The 21,514-nt window shown below is 51.8% G+C and overlaps 1 protein-coding gene across 6 annotated transcripts in view; it reads left to right on the plus strand.

Moving 5' to 3' along the window:
• The window catches only part of PAX2 (paired box 2), a 77,777-nt gene that overhangs the window by 45,383 nt on the left and 10,880 nt on the right, over positions 1 to 21,514 (plus strand). For all 6 annotated transcript variants that reach the window (XM_042960905.1, XM_042960906.1, XM_042960902.1 and 3 more), the window contains 2 exons: positions 12,298 to 12,473; positions 14,668 to 14,794. In XM_042960905.1, the coding sequence (XP_042816839.1) occupies positions 12,298 to 12,473; positions 14,668 to 14,794 (303 nt within the window). The remainder of the gene's footprint in view (positions 1 to 12,297; positions 12,474 to 14,667; positions 14,795 to 21,514) is intronic.

Below are 21,514 nucleotides of genomic sequence, written 5' to 3' on the forward strand. Positions count from 1 at the left end.
CTTTTCTCCCTCCCTCCCACCCTTCCTTCCATTCGTTCCACCTGATTTGCTGAGTGCCTGGAAAAACACTGGGCTGAGCCCTGGGTGGATTTTAGTTTCCTGCACTTGAGGAAGGTTTTTCACCATCCTGGTTACCCATCTCTGAGTTCATTCTTGACAGTCAAAGTCCCTCCTACGTGAACACTGAACTCTACAGACAGTCTAGCCAATGCCAAGATCAGTAGAACCATTGCCGCTCTCCATCTGGAGAGTCTGCGTCCATACGGTAGCCTAAGATTACCTTCGATTTTTTTAGCAGCTCTGTCACACTCAAGATCATATTGAGTTCGTGGTCAACTAAAACCTCGAGATCTTTTTCACATCAATTGCTATCAAGCCAGGTCTACCCCATTCTGCACTTGTATAATTGATTTTTTTAACCTAAACATAGGGCATTCCATTTATCCCTGTTGAATTTCATCTCGTTGGTTTGGGCTCTTAATTCCACCTGATTAAGATCACAAGGATGTCTTCTGTAGCATCATCCTAGTAGGGTTTTTTTTACAAGAAGTATTGGCCTTTAAAATAAAGGAGAGGGTAAAACAGCTGACTTGATGAGATCGAGCCCCGCATTGGGCTCCCCGCTGGGTGTGGCACCTGCTTAAGATTCTCTCTCTCCTAGTCTCTCTGCTTCTCTTTCTCTCTCTCCCTCAAAATAAATAAATAAATAAATAAATGTCAAAAAATAAAATAAAGGAGAGACAATGCCCCACCAGCGAAAACCTCCCTTCTGGTTGCAATAAACGAATGCTTTAGGTACGATTGAGCCCAGCAGCCATCAACCATTTCACTTTTCTTCATCTTGTCCATAAAATTAGGAAGGAGATTCTTTGTGAAATGTTTACATGCACAACATCCACAGCATTTTCTTAATCGATTAAAGAATGCAATTTAAGTTGGTGAACAGATCTATATATAAAACAGGGCAGGACTGGGGTGCCTGGGTGGCTCAGTCGGTTAAGTGTCCGACTTCGGCCCAGGTCATGATCTCATAGTTCATGAGTTCGAGCCCTGCATCAGGCTCTGTGCTGACAGCTTGGAGCCTGGAGCCTGCTTCGGATTCTGTGTCTCCCTCTCTCTCTCTGCACCTCCCCAGCTCATGCTCGCACTCTGTCTCTGTCAAAAATAAATAGACTTAAAAAAATTTTTTTTTAAACAGGGCAGGACGATTTACAAAAGTAAATAGAATGCGGTTCTTGACTGCAGGAAGCTTCTAATCCAGTAGGGAGATTAAGTGTGTACATCACAATACAAGCAGAATGTGATAGGGGCTATGATCAAGGTATAAAGCACTACGATGAATTGTTTCTTTAAAAAAGAAAGAGCGGGGGCGCCTGGGTGGCTCAGTCGGTTAAGCAGCCGACTTTGGCCCAGGTCATGATCTCGCGGTCCGTGAGTTTGAGCCCCGCGTTGGGCTCTGTGCTGACAGCTGGGAGCCTGGAGCCTGTTTCAGATTCTGTGTCTCCCTCTCTCTGACCCTCCCCTGTTCATGCTCTGTCTCTCCCTGTCTCAAAAGTAAATAAAAAACGTTTAAAAAAATTTTTTTTAAAAAATAAAAAATGAAAAAGAAAGAGCGTTGGGGCGCCTGGGTGCCTCAGTCAGTTAAGTGTCCGACTTCGGCTCAGGTCACGATCTCGCGGTATGTGAGTTCGAGCCCCGCATCGGGCTCTGTGCTGACTGCTCAGAGCCTGGAGCCTGTTTCAGATTCTGTGTCTCCCTCTCTCTCTGACCCTCCCCCGTTCATGCTCTGTCTCTCTCTGTCTCAAAAATAAATAAACGTTAAAAAAAAATTTTTAAAAGAAAGAGCGGTTGCTTCCAACCAGGGCAGTTCAGGAGGTTCTAGTGGGGTTTGCATTTGATATCTAATCATTGATATCTAATTAACGTGCCACAACTTCTCAGTGAGCGCATACAGGTTCCAGGGCATCCATGTTCCTTCCTGGTGCCCACAGATTAACTGTATAATAATTTCTCCTATAAGATTTCCGCACCCTGGCATTAAACTTACCAAAGCGTTACTTGCAGACGCGTACCTTTCCCCCTTTTGCAGGGCAGATGGCATTGAGTTTTGTCACTGCTACGTCCTTCCATTATGACTTCTCAAGGATTATCAACAAAACATTTAGGACCCTACCTACTTTTCCCCCCAGGGTCCTGGTGCATGAATTATCTGGGTCTGGGAAAGTTAAGTCCATTGAAATTGTTAGGAGTGACCTGCCGGGCCCCCTCCTGACCTGGGCAACTCCTGCCGGTCCTGTTTTGAAGATTCTTTCTTTGAGGGAGAAGGCCAAGGCAAGCTGAGGGTCGAGAAGTTCTGCCTTGTCTCCCCCCACCCTTTTTTTTCCTCAGTATTACCTCCCCTTCCCAAGTACTGAGCCCTAAACCTGCCTTCCTTTTTGTTCTTTCTTCAAACATAGCTATTGAAGGCCCTTTTTTGTTGTCTCAGCTTGTTCTGAGCTTTTGTCTTCCTGACAGGTTCATGCTACTCTCCTATCCATCCTTGGTTATGGTCCCCTCCTCCCATCTGTTGTGTGTCCTTTTTAAGAGGGGAAAAAAATAACTTTTGTCTGATGATCAGTGCAATACATGCTCATTGTAAAATATTTGGAAGACATAGTAAATTTTTACAAAATCACCCATAATCTCATCTCTGAGAGATAACCGCTCTTAAATTTGGTATAATCTTTATAGTCTTTTTTTTCTTCTGTGCATATATAATTTTTTATCAAAATTGGAATGATACTGTATATACAGCTTGTGTCTTGCTATTTTCACTTAACATTCCATGGGACCATTTTCACATGTCATTAAATATTCTTTGAAAACATGATTTTTTTAATGGCTGCATAATTTTCCACTGTTCGGTGTACATGTCCTTTTAAAATCTAGGCTCATCATATTTTAAAGCTTATCCGTGTGCAACAACAATGACTTTCCTTAAATGTCCTTCTCTTTCAAGCCCTCCCCCACTCCAACCCCCTTTGTTTTGTTGGGTTGATTATTTGAGCTTGTAGAGGCGGAATTTCATTTTTAGAGCACCCTGTCTTTATGGAATCACATTCCCTTGTAGAATCTCTTGCCATGGGATCGCACGACCATTCTTTCCCTCCACGTGTAACAGTTTGCTTTCCTCAAGTTGGATTCTGTCCAATGCCTCCTTCCTTTGCTACTGTCACATCCAGACATGGTTGCTTTCTCCCCAGATCCCTGTCACATCCTTTTGATCAGTTTTCGTTTCTTGGTCAGAATTAAGCGGCTTGGAATAGTGAAACTGAGAACCTCAGTCCCCATCCTAACAATGACTAGCTGTGTGACATGGGAAAATTACTCAATCTTTCTGAGCCTTTTTTTTTTTTTTGCCTTTAAGAAGGAATCATAGTAAATGATCTCCATAATAATTTACAGCTGTAAAATGCAATGACACCGAATCCAGAGTGGCAATTTCCTTTGTTGCTTCTTTTTTCTTCTAAAAGGTAAACTGTTGAGCGAGGCAAGCTAAGAATTTACCAGCCTTTATTTCTGGAATTCGGTTAGATGAATCAGTCAACATTTTTTTTTTTATCACCTCAGGCCCTATGCTAGGTTTACAAAGATTAAAAAGATGGGTTTCTGCCTTTCAAACAGTCTCAGTTTAGTGAGGAAAAAACCCAAACCAAACAAATAACCATGATAGGGGCACCTGGGTGGCTCAGTCAGTTGAACATCCAACTTTCGCTCAGGCCATTCAGGATCTCATACGTCGTGAGTTCGAGCACCACGTCGGGCTCACTGCTGTCCATGCAGAGCCCGCTTCAGGTCCTCTGTCCCCCTCTCTCTCTGCCCCTCCACCACTCGTGCTCTGTCTCTCTCAAAAACAAAGAAGCATTGAGAAAAATAACCATAATATAGATTCCGAATTTGGCTCTGCCACTAACTGGCCATAGTAGGTAATTTGGGGCAAGTTACCTTTCTATCCCTTGGTTTCTCCACATTACGAGCTCAGCTGCCACAGGCTCATTGCCTGGGTTTGCTTCTGCCTCTTCCATCACTTGTTAGCTTCATAGCCTTAGGAAAATTCTGGAACGTGTGCACGTCCATTTCCTCACCTACAAAATGGGGATGATAGTAGAAGCTTCCTGCTTAAGTTCTGGTGCAAATTAAATGAGTTAATATATGTACAGTTATTAGCTGAGCACCTAATATAGAGTAAGCACTTAATGTTAGTTGCTGTTAGTGTAAGGATTAAATCAGCGTATATATGTTATGCATCCTGTCTGCTACTGTAATAGAAACTGGATAGATTTCAGTTATTATTATTATTTCTACAATAGAGGTTTGGATAAATGGCTATTGGAACACAGAGGAAGAAGAAATTAATACTGCGGAGGGAGGAGCTAGCCACCCTGGTGTAATTTTAAGGAAGCTCAGTCCAGAAAAGCTCATGGGACTTGGACAAGGCCATGTAACAGTGAGCGACAAAACCAGGATTTCAAACCAGATGTTACCCCTAGTCCAGCGTTATGTTAGGGTGTCTAATGCAGGTTAGTGTCCCTAGAGGCACGCGGGTGCGAATGGGCACAGCAAGACTGAGGTTAGGCAGACCAGCCGGCCACCCCCACGTTTCCCCCTGCCATGAGCTCACTGAGCGTTTAGAGGCTGAACTTGGTCAAGGATAGCAGGTGGTTTGCCAGGACTAGAAGGCTAGGCAGAAGCTAGTCTTGCTCCGAGCCTAAGCTTTGAGCCATATTTCCAAAGGCTTCTTCGTGCTCTCTTCTTGAGCTTGGCTTGGCCAGGGCAGACCCACAGATTGTCCAGCTTAAGGATGGGAGGCAACGGGGCACGTCACCCCACATCTCCTTGGACAGTGTTCCCGCGGGCACACTCTCCAAGCCTGGCCCTTGCAGCCCTTCCCAGTACAGGGCAGCCCTGTTCCTGCCAATTTCTCCTTTCCTCCAAGCTTCCCCTCTTCCTTCCATCTCCCCCGCCTCTTCCCCCCTCCACTCCCCTTTCCTCCCCTTCCCTCTTCACTCCCTCACACTTTTCCCTCTCTTTCCCCCTATCCTCTGCCCTCCCCGTGGCACGAATCCCGGCTCTTTCCCTGGATGAAAGCGGCCCACTCCTCGCTGGGAAAGGCCGCCCCGCTGCATCCGCTGCATCCGTGGGAGGGCCCGGCGCCGCGTGGGGGTGGGGCCGGGGCCGCACCGGCGGCTGCCCTGAATGACAAGCGGGGATATTGATCGCATTCTGAACTCAGCCCAGCCGATAGAAGGTAATTAATGACTCCATTTGCCTCAGTACCGAGGAGAACAATTGAGTTTGAAACTGCAACAACTGGCAGCTGGGGGTGAACCCCTCAGAGGGGGAAGGTAGTGTTAGAGGAGCCAGGGAGGGGCGCAGAGGCCACCTTCGGGGCATTAGCCCAGAACCCCCACCCCAACCACCGCTAGCCCCTGCTCCTCCCTTGCGCCCAGCCCCTAGGGGCCGAGGCCCATCACCCACCTTCCCACTTCCATGCCTTTCTCTTTTCTTCCTGCATCACTTTTCCCCCGCTCATTTTCTGTCTTGGGATGAAACAAGACTTCCTTTCCCCCAGATTGCTTCCTGTCAGCTGTACGATCTCGCACATCTCCCTCAGCTTGCTCCCTCATTTGTAAAACTGAACTAATGGTATCTCTTTGGCAAGTGTTCTGTGGAAATTGGAGATAATGTGAGGAAAGCAGTGGAGCCTGCCCAGTACATAGTTAGTGTCCGTAAATGATGGTGATGCTGATCTTTGACAAAGAAGGTAACTTTGGTGGCGTAGAACTTTGGGGTTAGACATCCCCGAGTTCAAATCCAGGATAATGTTGAACAAATAAGTTTGCCTCTCATCTGAAGAATGAGAAGAAGAAGAAGTACGTTGTGAAGTTGGGTGGATTTAATGAGTGTATGTGAAAGCCCTAATATTGTCAGTTTCCCCACAGACAGGTGTATTTGGGCTCACAAAACTGAGGTTAGTATAGCTCTTTGCTAGACTTTAAAAGAATTCTTCTCAAAGGCCTGATTCCTACTTCTTGGGATTTGGGAGGTGACACTTGTTCGTCCCCCCCTTAATTCTGTAGACTTTGGTGAGCCTTGGGGCTTTCTGACCAAGGAAATGGCATGATTTCATTCTGTCTCTAATCATCACCCCACCCACCTTTTGGTCAGTGCACAAGAACTTCTCCTGTCCCTTGCGGTGACTACTTTCAGAACTCAGGTAGTATGTCTTCACACAAGGAGCTCAGAACACTTCTGTTCCTAGCCCTGCTCCCTGCGACATGGTGTTCACTAGCCTCCCTCCTGCCCAAGCTGCTGGGACCTCACTGGACAACACTATTCATGATTGGCCTAGCCTGGGGTCAGAGAGGTGGAAGGTAGGGCTCTGCCCTCAGGAAGCCCACAGTGGATGGGGAGTGACAAGGCTAAGTGAGTGAGGAGATCAGATCTTTTGCTGAAGAGTAAAAGGCATTTTTATTAAGGATTCCAGAAGTCGTACACGCTTGTTATACAAAGACCAGACAATATCGAAAAACTTAGGTGAAAAGAAGATAACTTGCTCCTGATCAGACGGTAACCATTGTCAACCATGTCAGCGGCTCTCCCTTCAGTCAAGATGACCTCTGGTTTTACAGTTGTCTTCATCCACGTGGGGACTGGGACGCCGCTGCTGGAGCCCATGCTCTGGATGCTGCAGCCCATTGCTGCCCCGTCCACAGCTGTGCACGGAGCCCCTTCCCTGTGCCAGGCTCCCTGGTGGATATGCCCTTGAGCTAGCCACTTACCCTTATAGAAGCTATTCTTTGTTTACTCTGAGCCTGTTTCCTCACCAGTAAGGAAAAAAAAAAGAAAAAAAAAAAAAAAGCGACCATAATCCCTACCTGCCTTAGAGAGTAGTTAGGAAGCCCAGATAACCCAAGGTCTATGAAAGCTTTTTGTTAACTGCTCAGCAAATAGGAAGCAGTCAGAGGAGAAGACAATATCAGCCTTTGTTCCCCCGAAAGAATAATATACATCAGAGTTTTAGCTCAGCGGTTTGTTTAATTTAATTAATTAATTTATATCCGGCCTCGTTTCCAAAAGGACTTGTAGTAGCTTACTCTCCTTGACAACTCTCATGCTGTAGTGGACAAAACGCCCGGAATGGGCTCCAGTCCTGAGAGTCCTACTACCCAGTTGTGTGATCTGGGACTGGTCACCTGCCCCACATCACCTCTCACCCCTTCTAGTTTTCCTTTCTGTAAAATGAGAATTTGGACCAAGTGTCCCCCTAATCATTCTGAAGTAGTCTGTGCTCAGCCAGCTCCGCCAGCTCACTGAAGGCCGCTCCTTCGGTGTAGGGAGGGTACAAGGCAGAGAAGACTGGGGCGGGGGTGGGGGGAGTGGCTAAGATCATGTCCCAGATGGAGTCAAGTGGTCCCCAGCTGAGCCCCTGGGTTTGGAACCTGGCCTGCGGAGTGAAATGACGTAGTGGGTAGGCTCTGGGCCAAGCAGACCTGAATTCAAATCCCGACTGTCATTTACCAGCGGTATAGCCTTGGATAAGCTGCCTAACCTCTCCACCTCAGTTTCCCTCTCTGTCACATAGGTATCACGGTACTCCCCTCACAGGGTTGTTGGGAGGATTAAATGGCATGTGATAAGTTCTGAGTGTTGTGAGCAGCTAATGGATGGTGGCTGGGTAGGGGACAGCTGGAGAACAGGGCTGACTCCTCCACACGTGGAGACTGACTAGCACACGGTCCCTCCCTTGCTCTGGCAGGGTGCGGGGGGGAGGTCTTACTAAACGTACAGCAACCACATTTTCCAACCTTAATCTAAAAAAATGGACTGGCAGTGGGAAAGAATCCTAAAACTCAGAATTGCTCCACAAAGCCCAGGACATGTGGCCACTATACTCCAGCCCTCTTCTCGGAGCCCTGATAACAAGTTGGCTTTTGTCTTCAAGATAAAGGCTGAGGGCCTCCTCCCTTCATTTAGGGAAGGACTTCCCTGGAACCAATAGGCACCGTGGGCGGATAGACCCATTTTATCCCAACCTTGCTTTCTGTGACAGGGCCATGGTGTGGGATGTCCAATTTAGAGGCTGTCTCTGAGCCCTGTTCTCAAGCGAATTCCACTGCCTTCTTTGGATGGCAGTTCTGTAGCTCCGAGGTTAAGTTCGACTCTTAACTGGGAACACAGTGTTCTCTGTCCCTTGGCACTTAGGTGGGCAGGTGGTTTGCTGAGGGTGGTGCTCACCAGAGTGGGGGTGAGTGAAGGAGGAGCATAAGTCTACCCTGGGGCCTGCTGTGGATCTTCCCACATCCCTCTGATCGCTAGAGATACACGGGACTTCCCTGATAGGTGACCGGGTGTTCTGAAGCGCCAAGCCAGTCCGATGGCCAGTCCAGACACCTCCGGCCAGGGCTTTGGCTTTGAATGTTACCCAGGGGAGCCTCGGTCATTCATTCAGTCACTCATCAACACCTACTCTGTGCCCACCTCTGTGCCTGGTGCCAGACCAACAGAGATGCATCAGGCATGTCCTCTGCCCACAGGGAACTCACAGCCTGGCACCTTGGCACAAGGGAGCAGTCGGTGTTGGGTCAGGAGTCTTCTTGGGGAAGAGTGCTATCTAATTACTCACATATTTTCCCTCCCCACTCACTCGGAAACCTAGATCAAGACCCGCTTCTGCCTCCTCCTCTACTTTGGCCCAGCTCTGCCAGAGAGCCCTGAATGTCCAGGCCTAGCACTGGTGTCATAGCACGGTTCCAGCCTCTCCTTGCTGTGACCTCTGAGAACCCACCCTTGGGAAGTTCCACCCTTGGGAAGCCCCACCCTGAGCGCTTTCTCCATCGTCCTGAGGAGGTCCCTGCCAGCGGTCAACACTGACCCTGGTCAACGCTTCATTTTTCCATTCCTTTTCTATTCTCCCCTGTTCTCTTTTCATGCCTGCTCCTCTTCCTCTCCTCTCTTCTCTTTTCCCCTTCCTCACCCTACTGTCCGAACCCGCCCCCATCCAGGCCCTCCCTTAGCTGGATACCCAAGTGTACCATTCATGTGCCCTCCCCCAGCCAGCATTTCCCTAGGCTTCTGGCATGGGGAACTTCTGCCCTTTTTCCTCTCCCTCTGTCTGCCCTTTCTCCGCCTCTGGGTTTCCTCCTTCCTGAGCTCTTCCTTCTCGGACCTCTGACCCCAGGCTTCTCCCCACCACCTTTCCTCACTTCCTTCCCACACTTTCTCCTTGCCTTCGTCCCTCCCTTCCTTCTCCAGCTGAAGCAAGGGTGCCACCCCCCCTCTGGAGAGAGCCTGTGAGAGCTCCCTGTCCCCACCAAGGATGCCACTGCCCTCTCCCCGCCCGCAAGCCCCAACCCCCCACCTCCCAGAACTTTCTCTGTGCTCCTGCACCATTCATGATTACAGCCGCCTTTCCTGACTCTTCAGGATCTTCCTTCTCCTCTGGGGCGTTTCCTCAAGCTTCCTGCCGCCTCTCTTGGGGTTGTTTCTCTGCAGGCTTTCATCATACCACCTTGCCTCCCTGATCCTCCAGCACCTTCTTTCTCTTCTTCCCCCACGCCCTTCCTCCTCTTGTTCTTCCCTTTGCCCGCCTCCCACTGCCACCTCTTCCAGTAGCAGGCTTCCCTCTGCCTCTCCTTCCTCCCTCCCCCTTCCATCGCTGCCTCTGTAACCTGTCTTATCACCAGGGCCTGAGTATACAAAAAAATAAATAAATAAAAAGGTCAGTGAGTGGAGGGAGCAGCAATAACCCCTAAAACAGTACTATCAGTGGAACATGATTGATCAATTGAATTCCATAGCGGCTGAAAAATGTGGGATTAAGTAGTGTATTATACGCACAATGAGTTGAGGCATGATGTTCATTTCAAGTTCATTTCGCCGGCCTCTGCCACCAGATCAGGCAATCAATAGGGGCAGCAGATATCATATATCACCTCTCTGCGGGCTGGGGAGAGAGCACCATAATCTCTCGCAAATTTAGAGTGACAGATTTGTCAAGATCTGAAGGGCCCCTGAATAAATGAAGGAAAAGAGACTCCTCCAGCCAGTGACCTGAGGACAAAGCCTCAGTTCAGCCCCTACACGCGCACGCACACACACACACACACACACACACACACACACACACACAAGGTTGAGCCAAGCCACACACAGGCATATACACAAATCCACACAGAGGCACGATATGAGTCTTCCCACATATATGCACACACTCATGCACATCATGTGTGAGCACATGCTCGCAGACAAATGCACACTTTCCTTCCCAGGACCCATTTGGTGACACCGCAATAACCACACACAAAGACACCCGCTGCCTCCCTCGGCCTTGACAACAGGGCTTCCCAGAAAGGTAGGAGGACTCCAGCAAGAGAGAACTGGACACAATGGAACATGCAAATAGCTACAAGGGGGTGGAATTGGGATGATAGCACCTCCTCAAAAGAAAAACAGGCAGAGAAGAAACATGGGGCACGTGAGCTCATGCTCCCCATGCAATCACACACACACACACACACACACACACACACACACACCCTTTGATAACGGTTCTTGCTCTGTCACTTACAAAGACACAGACACATATTTATCTGGATGTTTATACATGTACAAATACATATACACAGGGAATGCCCACACAAAAGGAAAAAATAAACATGCCACACCCTACCTCATATAAGAGAGACACACGCACTCTCCAAGACAGAACATCATTCCAGAGGCTTACACAGTAAAAAACACAACCACCAAGTTTTGTGTCCATAGGAATGTGGAGACATCGAAATACCGTGAAAGCTGTCCCTGTCTGTCCACCTCAGACTTGGTCCTGGTCTTCATTTCTCTCCCTTTCTTACACACACACTTTCTTTGCTTTCCCACCTCCTGAGGAATAGAGTGGAGGAAAGGCAGCAGGTCCCATTTGGAAAGCAGACCCCCATGCTCCATCTGGGAGGCCAAAAGAGAGGATGGCTGCAGGTGGAGGTTAATCAATATGTAATATTTTCTATGGTCTCCTGAATGATACTGTATGGTGTTACTGTATATAATGCAATATTGATTATATCATATCATATAATCACCTATAAACTGATATATATAACAGTCCCAGAGGAACACCCTGAGGCCTACAGCATGGGCTGGCCCCAGGCCCAAGGCTCCCCAGCAGGTCTTGGGCCGAGGGAAGCTGAGAAGTGTCCCTGCTGTGCCTGGGAGGGGGGGGACCCAGCTTTGGGCTGGGGGGTTGCTGGGTAGAGGTTCAGAGAGAGACAGAGAGCAGGCACTTAGCTCACTGCATGCTCCGAAAACCCTAACAGACCTGATGCAAGGAGGTAGGGAGAGGTGGAAAGCCCCCACACGTAGAAGAAAGCCCGGGCAGAGCAGGACATAGACAGAATTGGCCTGCAGCCCCAGGACGGGCACTAGTGTGGCACCAGCATGGCCTTTTCTTCACTGAGTGAGTCTCAGCTCTCTGTGAGACCCGCAGGAGGAACTGGAGGGCAGAGGATGGCCTCTGATGTGGGCCTACTCAGAGTCCGGGTCAGGGACAGAGGCTGAGGCAGGCGGCCTGGGCACAAGAGCATCCACAAAGACCCTGTGTTTAGTCTCCGCCCGAGGCAGTGTGCCACTGCTCACGTGCCAGCCGCTGTCCTCCTGCTCTGGTCTGAGTCCTGGCCCAATGCAAGCAGAATGCCTCAGCTTGACTTTCAGAGCCCCTCCTCCCTCGGTGGTGAAGTTAATTACTTCACCCAGTCTCCATGTTACACTCAGCCTCGGAGATTTGATGATTTTCCACCCCTGGAGTCAGTGGAACTGAAATTCATCTCAGAGCCGAGTTCAATTCTCCACAGGCTCGGTAATGCTGGTCTGAGACACCCAGCTCCTCCCTCAGGCTGACCCAGGCCTGGGGACAGAAGGGGCTCAGGGGAGACATCCCCTAAGGAGACGATTCCTAGCAGCCCCCTGGCTCTACTTCTGCCCAGTTTTTCCCTCACTCCCCCCCCCCCCCCACCCACCACCAACCCACACACACTGGGACAACTTCCCTTTCTCTTCCCAGGTCCTTCAGAGGCTCTGGCTTCCTCAGCCAGATCTCAGAGGCATGGCCAGCCCCTGGGTCATACTCCAGCCTAGAAGCTGGGAGTAAGGGGTCCCAGCAGGGGTACAAAGCTCTGGGGACCAAGCCAAGTGCCAGCCCCCCGGGCCCACTGTACCTCTGCTGGCCTGTGCTGATGCCCCCAGTGTCCATGTGTCCTGCAGATGTGTCCGAGGGCTCAGTCCCCAATGGAGACTCCCAGAGTGGCGTGGACAGTTTGCGGAAGCACTTGCGAGCTGACACCTTCACCCAGCAGCAGCTGGAAGCTTTGGATCGGGTCTTTGAGCGTCCTTCCTACCCTGACGTCTTCCAGGCATCAGAGCACATCAAATCAGAACAGGTGAGGAAGGCGTTTTCTGCTTGCAGAAGCGCAAAGGAACAGGGCAGGACAAGGCCTCTGGACAGTGTGCGTCCCCAGCATCGCACGTGCTACATGTGTGTGCACCACGTGTGTGCTGTGTGAACACACACGAGGACGTAATGGTCGGAGTTAAGAAAAACCGTTCTGGTATAGGGCAGTTAGAAATGATGAGCTCTGGGTGCTAGGATGGTCTTGGGTAAGTCTTGCCCCCTTCAGAGCCTCAGTTTCCCCATCTGTAGAATGAAGGACTTGGGTAAGGTCTAATAGGTCTGTTCCAGCCCTGCTGTTCCATGAGTCTGGCATAGAATACCCAGAAAATGTCCCCATGCCCCTGCCGTGTCCCTCGCCTAAATGGCCCAAAGGTCTTACAGAAAGTTTGTGCAAGCCTGGGTGCTCTTCTCGCCCAGCGTCAACGAGGAGAGCCCTCTGTGCCTGCCTCCTACTCCCCAGTGCAGCTGTCCGGTGTGACCCCAGATAGGCCAACGGCCCTCACACCCAGTACTCCCTCCAGATGCAGAACAGCCCAGCGTGGCTGCAGCCCGCAACACAGCGGCACGATGCACAACGCGGACATACGTCTCTGATTCCTCCCGTGTACCCATGTGCGCGTGTTCACCCACCACCACGGGCCCCTGCTCACTGTACTCAAAGCACGGCCCCGAGAGCCGGAAGGGGCGCCTTTCCCAGGCCACAGCTCAGCACACCTCCCGCACCTGCCTCCACCCACACATCCCTGTGGGCCCCCGGTGCACGCACTCAAAGATAGGAGCACACACCCATTCCTCCCACACCTACGGCCCAGGCCAGGCCCACAACCGCCGCCCAACACGGTCAGCCGGGCTTGCACGCGCACCCGCGCGGTGGCACAGCAGCGCCGCCCCGCGCGGCACAGTTCCTCCCTCGGACTCCGGCAGCTCCCAGCCACTCGCCTTTCTCTCCGCCCGTCCTTTTATCCCATAAGCTGTTTGTCTTCATAAAACAAAAATCAAAAGTCTTTTTAAGGTGCCCTGAGCCATAAACCAACAAAGGAGGAGCCGGCCGAGGCGGGCGGCTCGGTGCACCCTCCACGAGTCCCCGGCTGTATTACAATGAATAACCTTTATTTACTTTCATTAGACTATTAAACACCAGCACAGTCATTTTTCCCCCTGAAACTCGGAGCAGGGCCCATAAAGCAAATCCGAAGCCTAATTGAGTTCATTTTAATTTCTCTCCGATCACAGCGAATTACTCTGGTGATAAATCAGGGGGCAGCTTCACCCCCAGTAGAAGGCCTAATTTGCAGCTAATTACAAAACTGATTTCTACAGGAAGATCAATACGAGAAGGAATTGGAAATGACGAGGCAATCCCGTCCAGCCAGGGAGGGGAGGGGGCCCTCTGGGGGGGCCAGGAAGCGGAAGGGAAAAAAACGGACCCGAAAGAGCAGAAAATCAGTTTTAATTTAACGTAATATTAATCAGAGCAACTTTTCCTGCTTTGTGCAGACTCCTGGGCTGCCCAGCTCTGGGGTCTGGCTTAGCGGTGGCTGCAATAAAAAGGCAATTACCCGAGTGTTTCGGGCAGGACACCCTTTCAGAGTCAATGACTGGCCCCCTCCCACCCTTCTGTTAGCCATGTGGACTCTCCCCCTCCCCAATTTCATACCCCAGTGCACAGGCAGAGAGCGAGGGGCCCGTGGGGCTGTCTTTGTTTGTTTTTTAAAAAGGGGGCGCCAGCACCCGAGCAGCTAGCCCAGCGGCGCCAGGCCAGAGGCCCCGCTAGGCCCTTCCCCCAGCCCCTGCTTCTGCCATCACTGCACGGTTCGCCCTCCTCCCCAGGACTCCAGGAGGGACCTGAAAGCACCCCTTGCCTCGCAGCAGGGGGAACCCAACTGCTACACTCCGCCCTTGGGGCTTCTTAGGCAGGGGACGCTGTGGCAATTGGAAGGATGCTGGGATAACCGCCAACAGCGTATACCTCCAGCTACACCGAGTCCGGTCTCCCCCCCACCCACACAAAACTCTCCATCATCCGCTGAGCCCGCCCCTCCCTCTCTCCCCTCCCTCTGCCCGGCCATCTCCTTCCACCCCATCTGGGAAGGCTCCCTGTTCCTCCTCCCCATCTGCACACTGAGCCCTTTCTCCGCATGTGTGCATCAATAGAGAGCTGTCGCTTTTCTCTCTTCTCCCAGGGGAACGAGTACTCCCTCCCAGCCCTGACCCCTGGGCTTGATGAAGTCAAGTCGAGTCTATCTGCATCCACCAACCCCGAGCTGGGCAGCAACGTGTCAGGCACGCAGACATACCCCGTGGTGACCGGTAAGGAGGCTTCCGGGAGGGTGGGGGCACTGCTTTCAGTGGGGGCACCTCAGCCGGTGCCATCTGGGCCCAGTGTGACAAGGGGCCCCCTGCCATGATATCTGCAGAGAGAGCGAGCCTCCGAAAACCAGGGTGCTTCCTGCACAGATGTGTGCAGATGTGGCGAGACAGAGTTGTGGTCAGGGTCTCTGCCTGGAAAGGTCGAAGCGAGGAGGGGGCTACTGCTGGTCCCTTCTGCCCATCCTCCTGCCTCTCCTTTTGCCTTTTTCTCTTGCCTCCACCAAGGCGCCCAGAGTTATTAGCCTCTTGCTAGGACATGTGCAGAAGAACGCGGAGGCCGGGCTGGGGAGAATGGAGCGTGAGGCCCAGGGTCCAGCCTCCGTACTCCCATGTCTCCAAGCGTGCCTTCCTCTACCCCCCGGGAAGCCGGGTTAGCTGTGTGGCTTTGGGCTTCGTGGCATATGGCATCCAGCTCTGTGGTTACAGATAAGCACGATTCTTCCAGCCCTCCGTCCGCTTGCCGGAGAAATCACAGAGACTGAGGCTTGATTTCAAGGCAGGGTCAGGCCTGTCGCACAGTCAAACGCAGGGGGAGAGGGCATTTGTCCAGCCACTCTCATGGGTTAGGAGCGGCAGAGGCAGCTCGCGGGAAGAAGGCCGGAGTGTGGCGCCGCGTAGGGCCAGCCGATGCCGCTCTAGGCCGCCTGGCTGCGGGCTGTGGAAGGCGCCTGGCACTGTGGAAGGCTTTCCGGGCCAGGGAAGTGCCCAAGTGGGAGAAACATACATTGAGGTGTTATTAAAATTCACCTAATTATTCTGGAGACACTAAAGCCAATGTGCCGTTTGTTCCTTGGGAGACAGAATGATTGAGAAGGGTCTCGGTGGGGATTGGGAGACACTGAGGCGTTACCTGCCGAGCGAAGCGGGCGGAGGCGGCCCCGGGGACCTGGCAGCCAGCGTCACAGCCAGCGGCAAAGACAGGGAACAAGCCCTGTTCTGACTTGGAGCCCATCTGAGCAGGACTCAGGCCTGAGATGGGCTGTGAGTGGCCACACGGCCTCCAGCTGGGGGCTGGGGAGGGCCCCGCTGTGAGCTCTCGAAGCTTCTCCTCCAGAGGTGTCCTGCTACAACTGTTTCTGGCACGGACAGGGTGGAGCTCTTTGGCTAGGCAATCAGAGACTGTTCTGGAAGTGTCAGAGAACTGGATGGGGCTTTCGGGAGTGACAGGTGGGTGGGTCAGGACACTGCCTGTTATCAACTGGGCCTCGACTTGAGCCCTCCTTAGCCAACGTGGAAGCCCTCTGAGCCGCTGGGGGTTCTGACCCAAGGCAGAGCAATGGTGCAGGCCGGGCCACCTTTCCGGTCTGCTGAGAGTTTCAGTGGCCACTTCCCAAAGGTGGTCCACCCCAGGCAGCTGACAAAAGAGAGTCCAAGAGACTCGTCTCTAATCCCAGCTGTGCTTCTCTGTGCCCGGGGCCACAGTCCAGAAGGCAGAGGCTCTCTGGGGTGGAGAGATGGACCTTCGGGTAGGGTTCCTGCTGCAGGAGAACTCAGGCTGGTGCAGAGAAGTGCCTCCACCTTGAGCATCCCCCGCCCGCCTTCCCGCCCGCCCCCCCCATGGCCCTGGAACGGTCCCAGCTCAGCCTGGGAACATCTCCGGCTGATCCATCTGGATCCAAGTGTGAGAAAAGTTCATTTCAGACCCAGCTTGACATTCCCAGGTGGCAAGTTAGCACTAACATCTCAATCTGTATGCGACATTTCAATCAAGCGAGGAGTAACAAAAGCAGAACCATTAACATTCGGAGCTGTTCACCAGTGGTAATGACGGGAAACTCGCTCAGAAACTGGAAATTACCAAAAAGAGGGAAGTGTGTGGAGAGGTGGGGGAGGGGAGGTGGGAGGAGGTGGGGGCAGGGAATGATTTTTCCAGACTTAGGCCAAGATCCAGTGTTTGGATTAATGGTGCCATTACCCGAGAAAGGGCTTCAGATTATGCTCATTCTTAAAATGTTTTTGCTGGCAATTAAACGGCTGCAGTTATTGATCTTTGTTGATTTTATGTCCTCCTGATTTGCATAATCTATTAAAGATGAATGATTCACGATGTGTTTATTATGGGGACAAACAGAAATTGTTAGAGGTACTATTAAGGTGAGAAACGGGGCAGTGCCCAGAGACTTCATGGGCCGGCTCAGGAGCGGGTCCAGCATGGTGGCCTTCGGGCCGGGACTTTGTGGGTAGCAGTGAGCAGCGATGCAAGGAGAACAGACACGAGAGAGGTGGACTTGGGCTGTGTTCTTCTAGAAGGATCTTGGCATCTGTGACAACTTCAAGCCCAGCTGGGATACGGGAGAGGCTTTTGGTGTATTTGTGGAAATTCCCCTTGGAGAGTCTTAAAAAGCTTATTTGGTTGGAGAATATGAAGGGCTTTGGTGGAGAAGGAAAAGGGGAGGCTCGTTCTGGCCAGGCGTGTGCTAAAGGGGAGGGAGCAGGGAGGTCATCCGTGCCCACAGCCTGGCTTGGGCGTGCTAAGGTGTTCAAGGAACCCTCTTCATCCCCCCCCCCCCCCACCGTGCCTCAGGCACCCAGCTCGCCTTCCTCCCCGGGGGACAGGCAGCTGAGGCTATAAACCTTCAGGTGTGAGCCCTGAGGAAACCGGCCCAGCAAGGCCCTAGCCCAACCTGAAGAGCCGACCTTATTGATATTCCTGCCACCTCCTGGCACTGGAGGCTGATTTCAAACTTCACCAGCCACTTGATACAGCTGTTCCACAAGGTCAGGACTGAGAGGAGAGAGGAGCCTTGGCTATTGTGTGGAGGGGAGAGTGGGGCCCAGTGGGCCAGGACACAGCTAATCACATTGCAAGCAAGGGTGGCTGCCAGCGACTGGGGCCTGGCCTGATAGCCTCCCCTCCCCACCTTCCATCTTGGAACCAAGGAGAGAGACCGATTTTTCTGGGTAGTGTTTGCAAGTTCTGCCGAGATTTTAATTTCACTGCATCACAACTCAGCAAGCTGCCAAGTCAAGCTGGTTATTTAAATTTATCACCCACTTTCCCTTCCGCCGCTGGGCTGCTCTAGCTCAGCGGCGTCTCTTCTCTCCAGCCCACTGCTCTAGGCTGCTGGTCTGGAACGGAGCCGAGCGTCTCCGAAGTGATAAGGAAAAAGGGACCAGCTAGATGAGAGAGTGGGTTGGGGGTACTCTGGCCCCAGGCTTCCTCAGGTTGGCTGGCTGATGGTTGGTGCCTTCTATCACTTCTCACCCTTCCAAAAGACTCCATAGGGGGCCGCCATCGACCCCTCAGTAGCCCCAGGGACCTCTAGGTCAGGACTTCAGTGAGGCCTCTGGCTCCAACTGTGTGCCTGCCGATGCCTTCAAATCTCGCACCACCGGTAGGAAACAGCCCTTCTTCCCCCGTGACCCCCACCCCAGCCTCTCCCTTCCTGTGTCTGTCCAGGTCTCTAGCCATAGAGGAGCATGAGGGGACACTGGCAACAATGTTGATCTGAGAGAAGATGAGTACTAGTTTCGGGATTCCCTGAGTCCCTCGGAGACGCGCCTGAGCATTGAGAGAGTCCCTTGACCTGGCGAAAGTCCACCCTGAAGGGGAGAGCAGGTTCCCCACCCTGGAGGCCAAACGGAGCAAGTCAGGGATGGTTCGGCGGCTCTCCGTGCTTACCCTGGCATCCCAGGAACCCAGCGGCCCCTGGACTTGATGCACAAGTGGGCTTCACTGGCCTCTAGTGGGCATCAGCACCAAGCACCAGGAGAGATGCACGCGAGCGTAATCCTTGTCGCCCTCCTTTTAGTCCCAGAGAGGTAATGGAGGAATGAGGCCGATGTCCAGAAACCAGGCAGGTTGCACTCACCAAAACACCGCTGGGTAAAATGTAACAACAAGAATTGTTAATACACAGACAAATCTCATTCTGTGGCACCAGACGTAGAGGGAAACTCAAAGCCCGGGCGATCTGTGAGAGACTGAGGGTATCGCACTGGAGGTGGACCCTAACTGGGGGACGTTGGGGTTGTAACACACCAGAGAGGAGCCATGACCTTGGGTCCACAAGAAGCAGGAAGCTAGAACTGAGTATTACCCTGCATAAAGCCAGGGACAGAGCAGGACAACACTGTCCGTGAAAGGGAGACACATAAACGTATCCAGTGGGTCCAGGGAAGCAAGCAAGGGGGAAAAATGGTCTCCATGAAAAATGGCGCCCTGAAGCCTGACCCTGGTTCAAGAGTTCAAGTTTATACCCGAGAGTGTGACAGGAACTCCCCAGCCAATAGCTGGCATAAAAATGTGTCTAGAATAGTGACCCACTCAGAAACCCCTGCAGGGGCAAGGGCAGACCTTCTCTGTAGGGGCAGTCCCCAACCTGGGGCACCTGGGACTCCGCCACTGAAGATGAGCTTGCTACAAAAAAACAAAACAAAACAAAAAAAACTACACACTTCATGTGAATATAAGCTATCGTGAGGGAGAGTTAGCAGAAGCAATCAAAAGGACGATTACTCTCCCCAAGAACGGGACATAGTAGAGCAGTCCAAAAGCATCTATAAAATAAACATGTTTTAGTCTTAAAAAGATAAGAGTTAAGTATCAGTTTTGTGTTTGTTACAGATCTAGATATCACATCCCCCTCCCCGCCACTGCTCAGCCAATCGTCAGGTAATAAAAATCAGAAAGGACAAAGGCTGAAGACCGCACCTATAGCGCATGGTTTTGAGGTCCAGGTGCCATGGAAAGAGCTGAGCCTCAGGCCTGTACCCTGAGAGTACAGCCTGTCCCCTGCTTCTCCAAACTCCCAGATCAAAGGGTCAGCAGAGAATCTTCCCTTTTCTTTGGAAAAAAATGTCTGAACTTTGGAAAGCTAGGGATGAGGAAAATACACTCCTCCTCTGTGAGAAGAAGAGCCCTGTTAGCTTCCCTACCCTGGCAGTGGGGGGAGAAGGGGGTCTTATTCCAAGAGTTTGGGAGAAACTTCTCGTGATGCCTTAAGACTGCAGCTCTGAAGGAATCTATAGCTAAGACCCAGGAGGAGAGGTGGATGCTGCTCAAGGCGGGGGAGAGAGGGAGCAGAAGATTCTCCTGGAAGCTGGTAAATTTGAGCAGAGGTGGGGGGAGGTCAATAAGGCAGAGGTCAAAGCTGGAAAGCAGGGCTGACCCCCCCAGGTCCTGGAGGCCTGTGTGGACAGTGCAGGCTCAGCTTCTGAAAAAGGGTTGTGAGCTCTCAGAAGCTCAGATCCCCTGCCCACATCTGGGATGGTCAGCGAAGCGGCTTTTTAGCCGATAGAAGTGTGGGTCCTGGGAAACCCTCCTCCTCCTACTGGGGAGTCCTGAGGACCTCCAGAAACTGCCTCTTTCCTGTAGTTAACAACCCCCTTCCAATGCAACTGCACTTCCCTCCATAAAACAAACAGCTTAGCTCTTGGCCAGCCCCTCTGGGGGAGGAGAGGGCAATAAAGGCTGAGAAATGTTTCTAAAGGAGGCTGGGAGTCTCCTAGCCTTGTCTGTCAGCTCAAAGACCCTGATTAGCTAGAGGAATTTAGGGCACAGACATCAGAGTTCCTCTCCAACCTTGAAAGAAGGGCGCTAGGGCAACTTCTTACATACAGCAAGTCAGAGCCCTTTGCTGAGGAGGCCAAACCAGACCAGAGGGCTTCTGCACAGCACCCACGGGCCCTCGACTCTTCATTTAGGCTGAGAAGGCCCAACAGTATGAAGCTAGCCTCCTCCAGACATCCCTGAGGCTTCCGGCTACATCCCCAAGGACCTCCAGGCCTTAGACCTCAGCTCTGATTTAATTATGGGGGCATTTCCATAGCAATGAGACATTGACAGATAATGCGGGTGCCCTGGGCCTGCAGCTTAGGGAGTCATTGAATCAGGGCTCTGCCCCTTCCTCCTTTATCCAGTTCACCTCTAAAGGGAAAGGATACTGAAAAGAAGGGGCATCAATCCACTCTAGGACTGGGAGAGTGAGATCAAATTGGAGCAGAATAATAGCTGTACCACCCCGATTTCCATCCTCAATCCACATCCCATGTCTGTGCCTACCAGCCATCCCAGTGGTGATGGGCTGCCCATCCCAGCAGGGTGCCTTGGACAGAAGCACAGTGGGGTGCGGGGTGGGCTGCTAATGGAGTTGCAGAGGGGAGGAGAGTCATGGGGAATATGAAGACAGTATGAAAAGCTCCAGGGTATTTTAACAAAGATGCAGTACTGTGGTCATACCTTGGGCCTTCCTCTTGACTTCTCCCTTCGTCTCTTCCTTCCATCCAAGAGACCCAAAGTCTGAGCATCCCAGATGGATTGTGCTTCATCCTCCACAGCAAGGGCTCGCTGACCCATGTAGAGACCAGGGAGAGGGGCCAGGTTTATTTTTTAATGTTTTTATTTATTTTTGATAGACAGAGTACTAGCAGGGGAGGGGCAGAGAGAGAGAGAGAGGGAGACACAGAATCCAGAGCAGGGTCCAGGCTCTGAGCTGTCAGCACAGAGGCCGACGCGGGGCTCGAACTCACAGACCTTGAGATCATGACCTGAGCCGAAGTCCGACGCTTAACTGACTGAGCCACCCAGGCACCCCAGGAGGGGCCAGTTTTAATATGAATTCAAAATATTTTTAAGAAATCAATGATCTTTATTCCAAGCGCATATAGTAGCCAACTCAAGCTAACAAAGAGTTGCCTAATAGAAAGCACTGGGCACTA

Source organism: Panthera tigris, chromosome D2, assembly GCF_018350195.1.
Source record: "Panthera tigris isolate Pti1 chromosome D2, P.tigris_Pti1_mat1.1, whole genome shotgun sequence".
Lineage (NCBI taxonomy): Eukaryota > Metazoa > Chordata > Mammalia > Carnivora > Felidae > Panthera > Panthera tigris.